General features: G+C 45.7%; 1 protein-coding gene across 3 annotated transcripts in view; it reads left to right on the plus strand.

The window, feature by feature from the left end:
* vps13c (vacuolar protein sorting 13 homolog C) overlaps window positions 1-12,946 on the plus strand; it is an 80,966-nt gene that overhangs the window by 19,913 nt on the left and 48,107 nt on the right. For 2 of the 3 annotated variants that reach the window (XM_036543164.1, XM_036543165.1), the window contains exons 1-15: window positions 592-637; window positions 1,952-2,011; window positions 2,288-2,368; window positions 6,697-6,754; window positions 7,362-7,489; window positions 8,179-8,285; window positions 8,730-8,901; window positions 9,260-9,322; window positions 9,688-9,826; window positions 10,313-10,407; window positions 10,519-10,661; window positions 11,409-11,601; window positions 12,001-12,115; window positions 12,498-12,634; window positions 12,715-12,847. In XM_036543164.1, coding sequence (XP_036399057.1) covers window positions 605-637; window positions 1,952-2,011; window positions 2,288-2,368; window positions 6,697-6,754; window positions 7,362-7,489; window positions 8,179-8,285; window positions 8,730-8,901; window positions 9,260-9,322; window positions 9,688-9,826; window positions 10,313-10,407; window positions 10,519-10,661; window positions 11,409-11,601; window positions 12,001-12,115; window positions 12,498-12,634; window positions 12,715-12,847 — 1,657 coding nt within the window. In that variant the 5' untranslated portion in view covers window positions 592-604. Of the gene's footprint in view, window positions 1-6; window positions 76-380; window positions 491-577; window positions 638-1,951; window positions 2,012-2,287; window positions 2,369-6,696; window positions 6,755-7,361; window positions 7,490-8,178; window positions 8,286-8,729; window positions 8,902-9,259; window positions 9,323-9,687; window positions 9,827-10,312; window positions 10,408-10,518; window positions 10,662-11,408; window positions 11,602-12,000; window positions 12,116-12,497; window positions 12,635-12,714; window positions 12,848-12,946 lie in introns of those variants that run through there. The other variant, XM_036543167.1, reaches the window with a different exon arrangement.

Consider the following 12,946-nt stretch of genomic DNA (forward strand, 5'->3'; position numbering starts at 1 on the left):
TGATAGAGAAAGGACGTAAACATAAAAAGCATAAAAAACCCTTTAAAAAATCTAAAAAACATGAGCACAAACAAGGTATGTATCATGACCCCCTCGAATAGTTTGCCCTTTCCCCTGTCTGCCACAGTAAATTTTCAGTGCTGTCACCTACCTGTAGCTTATAATGACATGGCTCCAGTACCCCATTATATGAGATGTTATCTTTTACCGAATGCTGAGATTTGTGCGCCTCCCTGTCTACTGTCCCTTGCTATTGTACAGCTCTCTGCTGTGTGTACAGTGGTATTGAGGGAAAAAATACTTTCCTCTGCATGCTTACCAAAAGCATGCAGTGCAAGGGCCAATGTAAGAGTTGCGCTAACGCTGCATTAATGTTTCAGAAAAATCACAAGAGGAGAAAAAGGACACGTTTGCCGAGAAGCTGGCCACGCAAGTCATCAAGAACCTGCAGGTCAAGATCACCAGCATTCACATCAGATACGAAGACGATGTGAGTGCACACCTCTTGTCTCCCCTCTACTTCTCCATTTCCGCTCGTCAGCCACACGGAATTCACCTGTCCTCTTTTTACTCCCAGGTTTCGGACCCACAGCGGCCACTCTCCATGGGCGTGACCCTCGCGGAGCTCAGCCTGCAGGTGCCGTATAGAGCCTTACTTCTTCATCCAGCACCGTAGCCCTGGAGTCCTCTGTGTGGAAGGTCTTTGGATGAAGGCAGCTGAGCGATTTTTCATTCGCAGGGATGGCTAGCGTGCGGTTGATGTGGCTATTTGTGTACACAGAGCAGGCTCTGCGTAAGACGTTAACCTGCCCTTTTGTGTGGGTCGATCACACTCCATTTTTCTCGGTTCGGAAGGATTAGCCTCACTCCTTGTGTCAATAAGCTTTGAGCAGCCAAACGGACACCGAGAGCTGCTGGCCGGCTGCGGTTTGTGAAGCGGGCTTTCGTGTTTGGCCTTTAGTCATGGTGGAGCCGGCAGCCTGGCTGAACGCTGCAGACTCTTCTCATAGCCGCGGGTTCGGTCCCGGGAAGTAACGCCCAGGTGCAAATACTAGAGTGCGTCAGAGTCGAGCGTTGGGGCATTGTGAGTGCAAATTAGGTCGGCCGTGCAGAGCTTCCCTGGCAGAGAGGACTGTTGTCCCCTGGCTGATCGTGACCACACATGTGGCTTACCCAATTTCATATCTTGTACCTGGTCATGTTTACCTAAGGCTTACAAAGTCCTAAATGGTCCTCACTCTCCAACTCCTGCCCTAAATAGATTTGATGACAAAAAAAAGACACTAAATTACCTTCCAATTTCATGTCCTGCAGTTCAGGGTAGTTCTCATACTAAACATATTGTCATTTTATTTTTACACAGTATTTCTTTAAATTACTCCATTATCTGAAGTTTTATGGGGCAAATGACTGGCCTTTGCACCAAAATAAGCTGTAGGACTCCACCCTCCATAGCACCCTTTTAAGCGTCTTTTACAAGCAATAGGAGACTTCATAGACTCTCTATAAACTCCTGTGATAAACCAGCTCTCAGGTCGCTACTGAGTAAGAGCGAGCCATTGTTTCCTCTGTGAGGAGCTGTCACACTAATACACAGGTAGAGAATTTTAATTATCAAGATTAAGTCAGTCTGGGAACAAAGTCAATGGAAAGTTCCCTCCAGTGACCAGTTGATTGAAATGTTCTTGATGTGTAAACATTGTGGAGTTTAAGTAAATGAATCTCTAAATGTCAGTGGTTTAAGCTGATTGTGATTACATCATAGATCTACAGTGATAAATGCTCCAGGTTTATTGGCAAGCTTTGCAGCAGTAGTGTTGTTTATATTGGTTTCACAGTGTGAACAATACTCTTTGTGCTGCTATCTCATTTATATTTCTGTATTTTTGAAGAGCAATGCATTTTATAAAAGCAATGCATTTATTGTTATTTTTTACGTTTTTTTTCCTAGACAGCAGATGAGAACTGGAAGACATGCATATTAAATGAAGCGGCCAAAATCATCTATAAGGTAACCTGGGTCAAACCTGGAAATACCCTGCATGTGGAAAGACAAGATCTTGAACATACGTTTAATGCACCTGGATGCTCTTAATCATACCATTAGTGCATTTTCACTAAGTGTGAATCATGCATCATCAATGTCTCATTGAATCATCTACAGTCAAAACGTGTTTCCCATAACTGCAGACCTGTGTGCAGTGACCACTTTGAATTGATCGATCGATCAATCAGTCTTTATTTTTTTTTATTGAAAGAATGTTCTGACAGTGTTCTCCAATTCCAGCTGGGCCGTTTGGAATGTCTGTGTGCCTATTGGAACGTCGTCAGTCCAATGTTCTACCGAGGCTCGTGGGATGAAATAGTGGTAAGCTGTGTGTCTGGCCCATGCTCACGTGTGCCTGCACTTTCAGCTTTTATTTAATTCCAACTTGATATGTTTTATGTGAGTCCAATTCATCTGGAGCCATGTTCACAAAGCAGCATTTACTTTTATGTGGTCTTTCATTAGAAGAGATGTGAATTTGTCCTTTGTGCTGAAAGAGAGGGAAGGTGTTTGTTGGGACACAGCGCTCTCTCTGTTCTTCTGATGTGCTAATCCCATATAGGCTGCCTGGGTCGCCGGTGCTGGGGCTGAGGTCACGGCTACAGAATGTCTTGTGTTTAGAGCATGTGTCAGGGATGCTGTGGTAGAATTAATATGGTTTTTGTCCAGGCTTAAGCAAACGTGTATGCAGACCCTGAGGTTTCTGCTCTCGATTCAAATCAAGTGTGAAATCACCTTACGAAGTGAGTGAGACCCCATGTGGGGATTGAATCATTGCCTCCATTGGTGTATAATTGCTTTGCTTTGTGGACACCATTAACCAGGACAGCTTACATTGCTTGCATTTTATATGCTGTCTGTTTTACAGCTGAATACTTGCTGCAGCCATTCAGGTTTACTACAGGAACTACAGTGTCTGGCTGGAGATTCAGACTGGCAAATTTCTGTTTACAAGCCCAGTGCCTAAACCTCTATCCTACCTATACAGCCATCCTACAGTAAACTGGCTCCATTTGCCCTGCTCAACCCACTGAGCAGCTGCACAGCCTCTATAAAAAGAAGAACTGCAAGGCATTATGGGAGCCTACATTTACGGATGGGGGGGGGGGTGGGTGGGAGGGTAGGTTTGTTTTTGGGCGACGTGCCCAGTCTGCACGTACCTGGAACCTCCGGCACCCCCTGCACCTGCCCAGGGTTACCTGGCCGCCACTGTCACCTGACATGCTGTATGGAGTTCACGCCAACCGTGACGGTGTCCCCATACATAGCAACTGTGTGGTGGAGGAGCACAGTGTGTTCTGCTTCCCCTGTTTGGATCTAACTTATATAAACAACCTGTTACCGTCTGGGCTGGAGGCACCTCTGCATTATGGCTTCGTAGGCTGGAAGCGGGGGCCTGGTTTTACCCTGCCGCGTGCTTCCTATAGAAAGCAAAAACAAATTGCAATGAAGACTTTGTGTTTTCGGCGTAAACATGTTGCCCCTCTCTAGCTGTACTTCAGCTGAGTCATTTGGCTGTTGTGCCATTGCCACTAAAAATAGAACAATTGTAAGTCTAAACAGATGAGCACTAATCTACTATACAGAGTGTTGTGATGTATTCAGGCAGTGTGCAATGAGTGCTGTGTCACGGTGGTGTTAATATTAGTAAAATAACCCTGTCTCACTTGCGTGTTTCATGCGTGGCCCTCAGAGAGCTCCGGAAGCTAATGGCGCGGAGGCTCAGGGTGTGACACCCTTATTTTGTAAGTGTGCAGAATGTGTTCACTGCTGTTCTGTGCAGATTTACCAGGAAGTGGCTGTGGGCTGACACAGTAACCACAGCTGTCTTGGCCTTTGCCTTTTCACTTTGGAAGGCAGATGTCTTCAGCTCTGTATTACAGAGACAGAAAAGAACAGGGTGTCACAAATTTGATTTATGGGTTTTATGATTTACATGCTGATAACCTCGGAATGAAGGGGAGGCTGCCTCTGCTGTACAGTGGATAGTACTGCGCACTGTTTATTGCCCAGAAGCTCAATGCTGTCCTGGTGTCAATATGTTTAAAGGGAGGTGGTGTTAAAAGTGGCAACATGCCCTGGGAAAATCCTGTAACTCAGCTGTGGTGCATCTCTCTAGAAGGTTTGACTGCACAGGTGATGAAGAATAAGGCAGAGGCCATTTTAATGTTACAAAAGGTATGTTATTGGTGGTCAAGAGTCAGTGCAGGCTCACTTTCTCACTGTAAGAGCAGAGAATAGGGTGGCTCATTATACTTCCTTCCCACTGTAAATTATGCAGCCTGGCTGGCTTATTATACCCGTTTTCCACTGTACAGCTGGAACCAGGCTGGCTAATTGTATCCCTTTTCCACTGTAGAGATAGAACCCGGCTGGCTCATTACAGGCAGAGCCCATAAGTATTATTAGCGGTTGCCTACTATGGCTGTCTCCCTGTGCTACTTCTAACATTGTTTATAAAGAATACTGAGCAGGTAAACACACAGGGGAGAAATGAAACCAGCACCTGTAGAGCGGAGTAATATGGAGACCTTTTCCAGGAAAACCCCAGCCTTTGAGTGGAGGCAAGGCCCACAAAGTCCCCTCAGCATATGCAAACACCAGCACACAGCATGATGGCATGCACCACTGCTTTGGCTCTGGGCATTGCAGTCGTGCTGAACTGGTTCTATCAGTTTTTGTTGTGGTTTTTGCCAGCCTGTTACAGAGGAGCAGAGGTGACGGCCTTTCACTGGCTGATCCCCATTTACTAGGAAGCCCGCTCGGCTCTCATCAGTGCCAAGCTTCTTAGGAAGGTTTCACCTTCTGTTTCTCTCTGGCATCGGTTCATTGTATTGAAACATAAGAGTGTGTCCCACCAGCGTAAGCAGGTCCGAACTGAAGCACTGGGGGATGTATGGTAGAAGTAATGTATCTTGCAAGCATTTCTGAATTTTGGGAAGGGATATCTGGGAAGCGTATGTGTTGAAGTGGAAATATGTGTTGAAATGGAAAACTGTCACAATAGATAGAAAATGTCAGTTATGGTCATTTGCAGCATTTAAATTTTCTTAGTATTTTGTTTATATATTGTGAAATAAATTATAGAATAACATTTTTGACAGTTTTTGAAAATACGGCATGCATGTAATATGACATTTGCGGTTTTGATGTTAACATATATAAGCTATATTCCATATTTATTGGATTCTGTAATTTGTTAGATATTGACATCCAGCATCCTTGGAGTGGTGTGGCTTTTGTTCAGGGAACCAGCTTGTCCCTTGTTTTTGCTCTGTGGTGTGTGTTTGAGCTTTTCCTGGTACCGCTCCTTGAATGTGCTGAACTCCAGCTTGCGCTCAGTCCACGGTGGCTTGCAGTGAGTATCTCTGGCCTGCGCCAGGTTCACATGCATGAAAGCCGCTGTGTGCAGATGGACGGGCTAATTGCTCGGCAGGATGTTGCGTAATGTTTTCTTAATAGCCATTAGGCCGAGCACAAACAGGTGCCTCTGACGTAGAGGGGATGCGTGGTAGGGGAGGTGTTGCAGGTGGAGGATGGCTTTCGGGACACGTGAGGGAGGTGAACCCGTTACATGACACTGCGTTATGTTAATGTTACGTTACATTATGTTATGTTGCATTATGTTGTGATACGTTACTTGATAGTACATCTGTGACTGCTAATCAACACAGCTCGGTCATCATGCTGCAGTTGTGTGCGCACATTGGTGTGATGTCACTCAGCGTGTGACATGCTGAGGGACAGTGTTCAGAACTATGGTTAGACTAAAACAATTGATGAGTTGCATGTTCATATTTTAGCTCCGTTTTTCAGATTTTTAACGCATTTTTGCTTTTTTAGTGTCACAGACTGATTTCTGCTTGTGGGCTTGTTTTTTTTCTTTTTCTCTTGTATTTAGTATGTCCTGTCACAATGGCTTTGAAAGTCTCTTCATCCAGAAATAAGCCTAAGTAATAGTAAATAATAATGTTCCTTTTCTGTTTGCTTTTTTACTTTAAGAAGCCAGTATATGGGATCCATTTCACTTACACATTCCACATTCCACATAAGATTATTGATATAGTGGAAGTAGAAGGGACCACCTGATTTGTGTATGAGTTCAACCGTGTTTGCTCATGAAGGGTCATGAACATATTATTACATTTGGCAGATGCTGTTATCCAGAGCAACGTAAGTCATGAAGTCATAAGTCATGAACACAGGTTCCTGTGCTCTGTAGATCATAAGATTATTTAGGTTTCACTTCTCTCTTTTGCTTCAGTGCAGTGGCTGTCTGATCTGTTACATAACAGTTTCAATGCTTCCAACAATGGGGAAGAATTTTTCTAAGTCAATATTTGAGCTTAGCAGTAAAAATGTGTTAGCAAACTGAATAGAATTAATTAGCTCCAAATTGAAACTGATTTATGCTTCCCCTCTTGCTGAAACTGTGTTGATGATTATCTCTTGGATGGTATCACAATGCTCATCAAACCTTGAGGGGTGCAGATAAATCCTGAAATGTGTCTATATTCAGCAGGAGGAAAGAAAAAGGACAGACTGTTCTTGTGCTTTGCAGTTCTGTGCATGCAAATATGCCTATGCATGTGGACCAGGGAACTGTTAATGTGCTGTCTCTGACCTCCGTTCTCTTCTCTTCTCTGCAGAACAAGCTCAAAGCTGGAATCAGCACGAAAGACTGGGAGCTCAACGAATATCAATATAGTACGTAAGCGGGATAGAGAAAGCCGGCCGAAATTAGCATGAGAACAGCCAAGATTGTCTTTCCCTGCTGTTTTTTTCAGAAGGGTTCCCTTTGCTCTCCATGGCAACCTGGCCAAGCTGCATGGGAAACCATGGAAATCCTGTCTTTTATCTGTGAGAGGCTTTTATCCGGAGCCACCTACACTAATATGAGTGTTCCTATCTTTTTTTTGTTGGTTTCAGACACCCGGTCTTATCTCCTGTAGCTGCTGTGCCACTAAAAAAATAAAATAAGAGAGGCGTTGTATAGGAGAGGAATTATTTGACAGTTTTATTGTATTCAAATTTGAATTAGGTGTGGCATAATATTTGCCCTCTGTTAACATAATGGGTTACATTAAGGATAACACCTGCCCTGGAAAGTCATTATTATTTATTTTATTTTTTATTTCTGTGTAATACAGTGAAGCTTGAATGTGTGAATCATTTTATCATTTCTTTGATAAATTCACCTGATTTTTGACATCAAAACCTAACTACTGTATTACCACTGTATGTGACCCTAAACTGGATTGTGTCTCAGTCAAGTCTGTTTTGAATAATTTATTGTTTTTCCCCCCATCTGCAGTCTTCAAACCCATCTTTGCCTCAGCGAAAATGTGCATCAACCCCAATGCTGAGATTGAGCTGAAATCGCCAAAAGCCAACCTGTACCTGGAGGTGCAGAACATTGCTTTTGAGATGACCAAACCACAGGTATGAATGAGTAATATCACGAGCTCCCGAAGGCCTCGGCTGCTTTCCCGGAATGGGCTTCAACATAAAATTGTGTATACGTGGTGCAGAGGAGTATCTGCTTAACATTGATCCCTGTTTTGAAAGGGACACAGTTCTGTGACCTGCTTATCTAAGGAGCCAACATTTCTTTAACAGACCTGTGCGACGCGCTTCACGTGTGACCCATTGACGGGTGGCACGGGGCAGGGGGTCACCAGTGTAATGTGGGAGTGGGGTTCGACGCATTTGCTTTGTGAAAACATGCGCTGCTGTCTGGAGGATATCTGCTAGCAGCCTGCTCTGCTGGACGTGATGCAAATATTGATCTCATTAGAGGCAAAGAAAACATCACACGTGTTTCCCCTGCATTCCTCGTCTCACGTGCGCTCATTTTCTTGGTGTCTGCTGTTTGACTTGTGGGTGTTTAATGGTCCTAGTTTACACTTCTTTTGTGTATCCATCGGACGTGCTTCCGGGTAGACCTATCTCTCTTTCACTTCTGCTGGTAAATTAACCGAAAGATTCGGTTTACCTTGCAGTCATGTGAACCTTGTTATGTCACCTCCACTGGGAAATACCCAGTGTTACCGTAACTGTGATGAAGTAACTGTTGATTCTGCTGTGATTGCTTTTCATTTTGCTTAAAGCATCATTTCCTTGTTTTGCAGTACCTCACTATGGTGGACCTGCTTGAATCAATAGATTGTATGGTGAAGAACGGCCCCTACAGGAAATACCGGCCGGATGTGCCTGTTCACAGAAACGCCAAACGCTGGTGAGTCCAGAGCCCCAGACGCTGTGGGTGAGCTTATCTGCCCCATTGCGGTTCCAGAGAGCAGCACTCCAAGGCTGAGCAGCTCAAGCTGACAGCACTTCTAAGTACAGCACTCATGTCACGTGTACCGCCTGAAGCAGTTGCCAGTGAGAGGGATCCTGATCTGCCCTTGAACTGAGGTCCTGACTCACTGTGGATGTTAAAACTCCCGTGGCACCTGTTGTCAGAGTGGAGGTGTTAACCCTGGTCGGATTCCCAGATGGACTGTCTACACCTGGCCTCCTAATCTTCCCTCCTACGCTCTCTTTTCATTGCCTTCATCTGTCTGCCTTGGCTCCTGTGGTCACCTCAGTAAAGTGGGATTGCTTAGCTGACCTGCCTGTGTAAATAAAGGTGGAAGGGAAATTGATGTGTGTAAATGGCTGTTGACCATTGCCCCTGCAGGTGGAAGTACGGTATTGACAGCATCTTGGAGGTTCACATCAGGAGGTTCAACCAGATGTGGTCGTGGTCAAACATCCGGAAGCACAGACAGACTCTGAAGGCCTACAAACTGGTATACAAGGCCAAGCTCACACAGGGCAAGCTCAGAGAGGACACCGAAAAGCAGATACAGGTGACATCATTATCACCACGATCATCACTGTCGTCACCATCATTATTATCATCACTATGTATATGTCTCTCTGCGTAATTATGCGTAATTGTTTTTCTAATAAAAGCGTTTATTGAAAGGTTTTGTAATAATTAGTTTGATTCCATTTGACAGCTTTATTACTGTATGAGTCAGTACCTTTAAACTTTGTGGCCTGAAAGCATACTGAATAATCGGGCACGAACAACAGCTACTCCACATTCTTTTTTAACTTGCACATTTGTACTGTTATCTTTTATCAAGGTTTCCCAACCTGACACTTTGACCAGACACGAAAAATAACAAAATGAAATGAGCTCTTTGTGCCCCTCACCTGCAGGATCTGGAGAAAATCCTGGATGTCTTTAACATCACGTTAGCCCGTCAGCAAGCACACATGGAGGTCTGTATCTTTCTTTCTAGAGAGTTGTGTGTGTGTGTGTGTGTGTGTGTGCACACCTGTAAAATAAGGGTTAGGGCTGGTTTGCAGTGTGAGCAAATCCAGGCTGCTGTGTGACAAGTACCTGCACAGCAGACACAGAAATGCCAGTTGTTTAGAGTGCCTAATTATGATTGGTTGAGTGGAATATGACTCTAGACGCTGTTGGGTTTCTCATGTCTTCCATGTAATAACCTGAACTTTTACTGTATGAGCTGTGACAAACTACTACTGTTTGAGGACGATGAAGTAGATCTGCACTACTCAAGTCTAGTCTTTTCCATGTGTGTCTCGGGGTGCTTGAACTCTGCCCCTCGTACCCTCCCCAGATGATCCGATCAGGCCAGAAGCTGGTGGCGAAGAAGGCAGCGGCGCAGAAACAGGGCGGGGGTGGCGGCTTCTTCAGCAGCTTCTTTGGGAGGAAGGAAGGGAAGAAGAAAGAGCAGGAGGATTCAAAGGAGCCTGATAGTGAGTGCATACCCCTGCCATACTGTCTGACCCCACACAGTCACCTCTGACAGTGAATTCCAGACACCGCACACACTCACCTCTGACAGTGAATTCCAGACACCGCACACACTCACCTCTGACAGTGAATGCCAGCCACCCCACTCGCATTTCTGTTTCATATGGTTGAGATGCCCATTTCATACATATGCGGCTCAGTACATACACACACACACGAACACTCGCACACACGCACACACACACGGCTATAAAGTCACACAGAAACATATACAGACGGGCATGCCTGCACACGCACACATGCACACACACACACACAGGTGTGTTTATGCCTGATTAGATGTACGTGTCCTGAATATTTCCATTGCTAAACAGATGGTTTCAACCCCTGAACGACCCCTCTGCAGCCTTAACCCCTTAACCCCATTCTTCACCATCGACCATTATTTCTGCTTGCTTATTCCTTCTCCTTTTACCCACTCCTCGCAGGCATTGATGAGATAATGACCCCCGGGGAGAAGGCCAAGCTTTACACTGCCATAGGATACAGTGGCAGCTCGCATAACCTGGCCCTGCCCAAGCAGGTGAGTGCTTCCCTCCTTCCCTTCTCTCCTGCTGTGCAATGCTCAGCACATGAACACGGTGTTGCTCCCTCTGTGTTCTGGCCTGACCCCCTGCGTCCCTCTGTCTCACAGTACGTGGCCGTGATCGTCACCTTCAAGCTGTTCCGAACCTCCATCACGGTGCGGGAGGAGCCCAACGTCCCAGAGATCCTAAAGGTCCAAATGATAGACCTGAGCACCAGTATTTCCCAGAGACCCGGCGCCCAGGCCATTAAGTAAGCCTTGTCTTTAACCATTCTTGTTCCTCTTGTGGTATGTGTTAACTTACTCTCTGGAAACGGGTTTTGAGAAAATAAAACAGTGTGGTTTTTTCACTATGTGTGTGAATAGACAATAATGCTATTATTCAGTGCACATCCCAGTTCATTCTCCAGGTTTGTCTGAATAGCTAGTGTTAGCGTTACCTGTATCTGTGTCAGTGTTAGCATGTCTATCTGTAAAAGTAGAATCTCTTCCTTTTAGAAGCAAAGACTGGAATTGGCTGTTTTGTCGAGCAGGCTTTTGAGAGTATGGTTGGGTTGAGATTTAAAATTTCTTGCGCCATTCCCACGTTGGCAATTTTCAGTTTGCATGTGGTTAATGGTGACAGTTATATGTTCCATGTGTGTAGATTTCCAAGAAAAAAAAAAATTCTAAGTATCTACTTTATGGAAGACAGACACAGATTTTATTGTGGGACTTCTTTTCTCTCGGGGCTGAAGTGGGGTGCTCACAGCAGACAGCAGTCCTGTGAATAAGACCCCCTCAGTAAACAGCTCTTGACCCATTTCTGAAGAGACATTCTGGTGTCAGGCCATACACACATGCGGGTACGCGCATGCAAGTACATCACATGCACGCACACATGCACACACAGACACCCTCACATGCACGCACGCATGCACACACAGACACACACAGAGACGCACACACACACGCGCTCTCTGTCTGTCACGCTCACGCGCACACTCTCTGTGTCTCAGGGTGGAGGCTAAGCTGGAGCACTGGTACGTGACGGGTCTGAAGCAGCAGGGTGCTGTTCCCTCCCTCATCGCCTCTTTGGGCGACTCCTCCTCCTCCCTGCTCAGCATCATGTTTGAGCTCAACCCCGAGGGCAGCAGCGCCGACCAGCTGCTGAGGGTCCAGTCCCAGCCCGTGGAGATCATCTACGACGCGGTGAGTCCCAGCGCCTCTCTCCCTCTCACGCCGTGTCGAAGGTCTGCACCACCTCCACCTCATTCTCTCTGTGTCGGAGTGAATCCCACCCCATCCACCTCCCTCTCTCTGTGTTAGAGTGAATCCCACCATCTCCCAGATTGAATCTCACCCCATCCACCTCCATCTATGTCAGATTGAATCCCACCTCCCTCTCTCTATATCAGAGTGAATCCCACCATCTCCCACAGTGAATCCCACCATCTCCCAGAGTGAATCCCGCCCCATCCACCTCCCTCTCTCTGTGTGAGAGTGAATCCCACCGCCTCCCTCTGTTGCCCTGTCTCTTTGTGTCTGAGTGAGAGGGCAAAATTATTACAGACTGAAACCTTTTTGAAATGTGGTTTTGGTCTCTATCAGCTGACAGTCAACAGCATGGCGGAGTTCTTCAAGACAGGCAAAGGGGTGGACTTAGAGGTGCTGACATCTGCCACTCTCATGAAGTTGGAGGAGATTAAAGAGAAGACTGCTACTGGTACGTCATCATGTTTGTAGTTGTGGTCGTATTAGAAGCATTGGTGGAAGGGTGGTACAAGTACAAGTAGTAATTGCCAGGTGCCTCAATTCAAGATGGCTTCCACTTGCTAAGTAAGCAAGTGAAAGTGCAACAAACGCTGTAACACACAGGCATGGAAACATTATAAGGCAGCACAGGGTTGTTAGTAAATTTTTTCAAACAAAAAAATCCATGAAAAGTCTCCAGACAGAGTGGATTCACTTTTTATGGTTTTAATACTCCATACTCAGTGACCAGACTGAGTCTGACTGACTTTAAGCAGATTTTGGGTTTTGATAAAGAAAATAATAAGTGTCTGGCTGTGTACATTCTGGGCAGTGCTTCCTCTTCCTACTCCCAGGTCTGTCTCATATCATTGAGACGCGGAAAATTCTAGACCTCAGGATTGACTTGAAACCGTCATACCTGCTGGTGCCAAAGTCAGGCTTTTACGATGGGAAGTCAGACCTGATGATACTGGACTTCGGTAGCTTGCAGGTGAGTGTAATAAAAAAGGATGGTTGTGATACTGATGTGGTGTATGGCAGCCATGGCGATAACCAGCGGCTGTTCTGCAGCTGAATAGCGTGGACCAGGGAAGCCACCAGCCGGCATCGGCCAGCTTCTCATCCCTGGAGGAGATCATGGACAGAGCTTATGAGAGGTACTCCCTGGAGCTGCGGAGTGTCCAGGTGCTGTACAGCAGATCAGGTGGGTGTGCTTTCTTTGTCCTTGGCTTATCTGAGACAGCATGAAACCTAATCCATCTGAGTATGAGTGGGTGAGTGTGGGGGAGGACTGTTGGGGAGA

This window comes from Megalops cyprinoides, chromosome 13 (genome assembly GCF_013368585.1).
Source record: "Megalops cyprinoides isolate fMegCyp1 chromosome 13, fMegCyp1.pri, whole genome shotgun sequence".
Taxonomy (NCBI): domain Eukaryota; kingdom Metazoa; phylum Chordata; class Actinopteri; order Elopiformes; family Megalopidae; genus Megalops; species Megalops cyprinoides.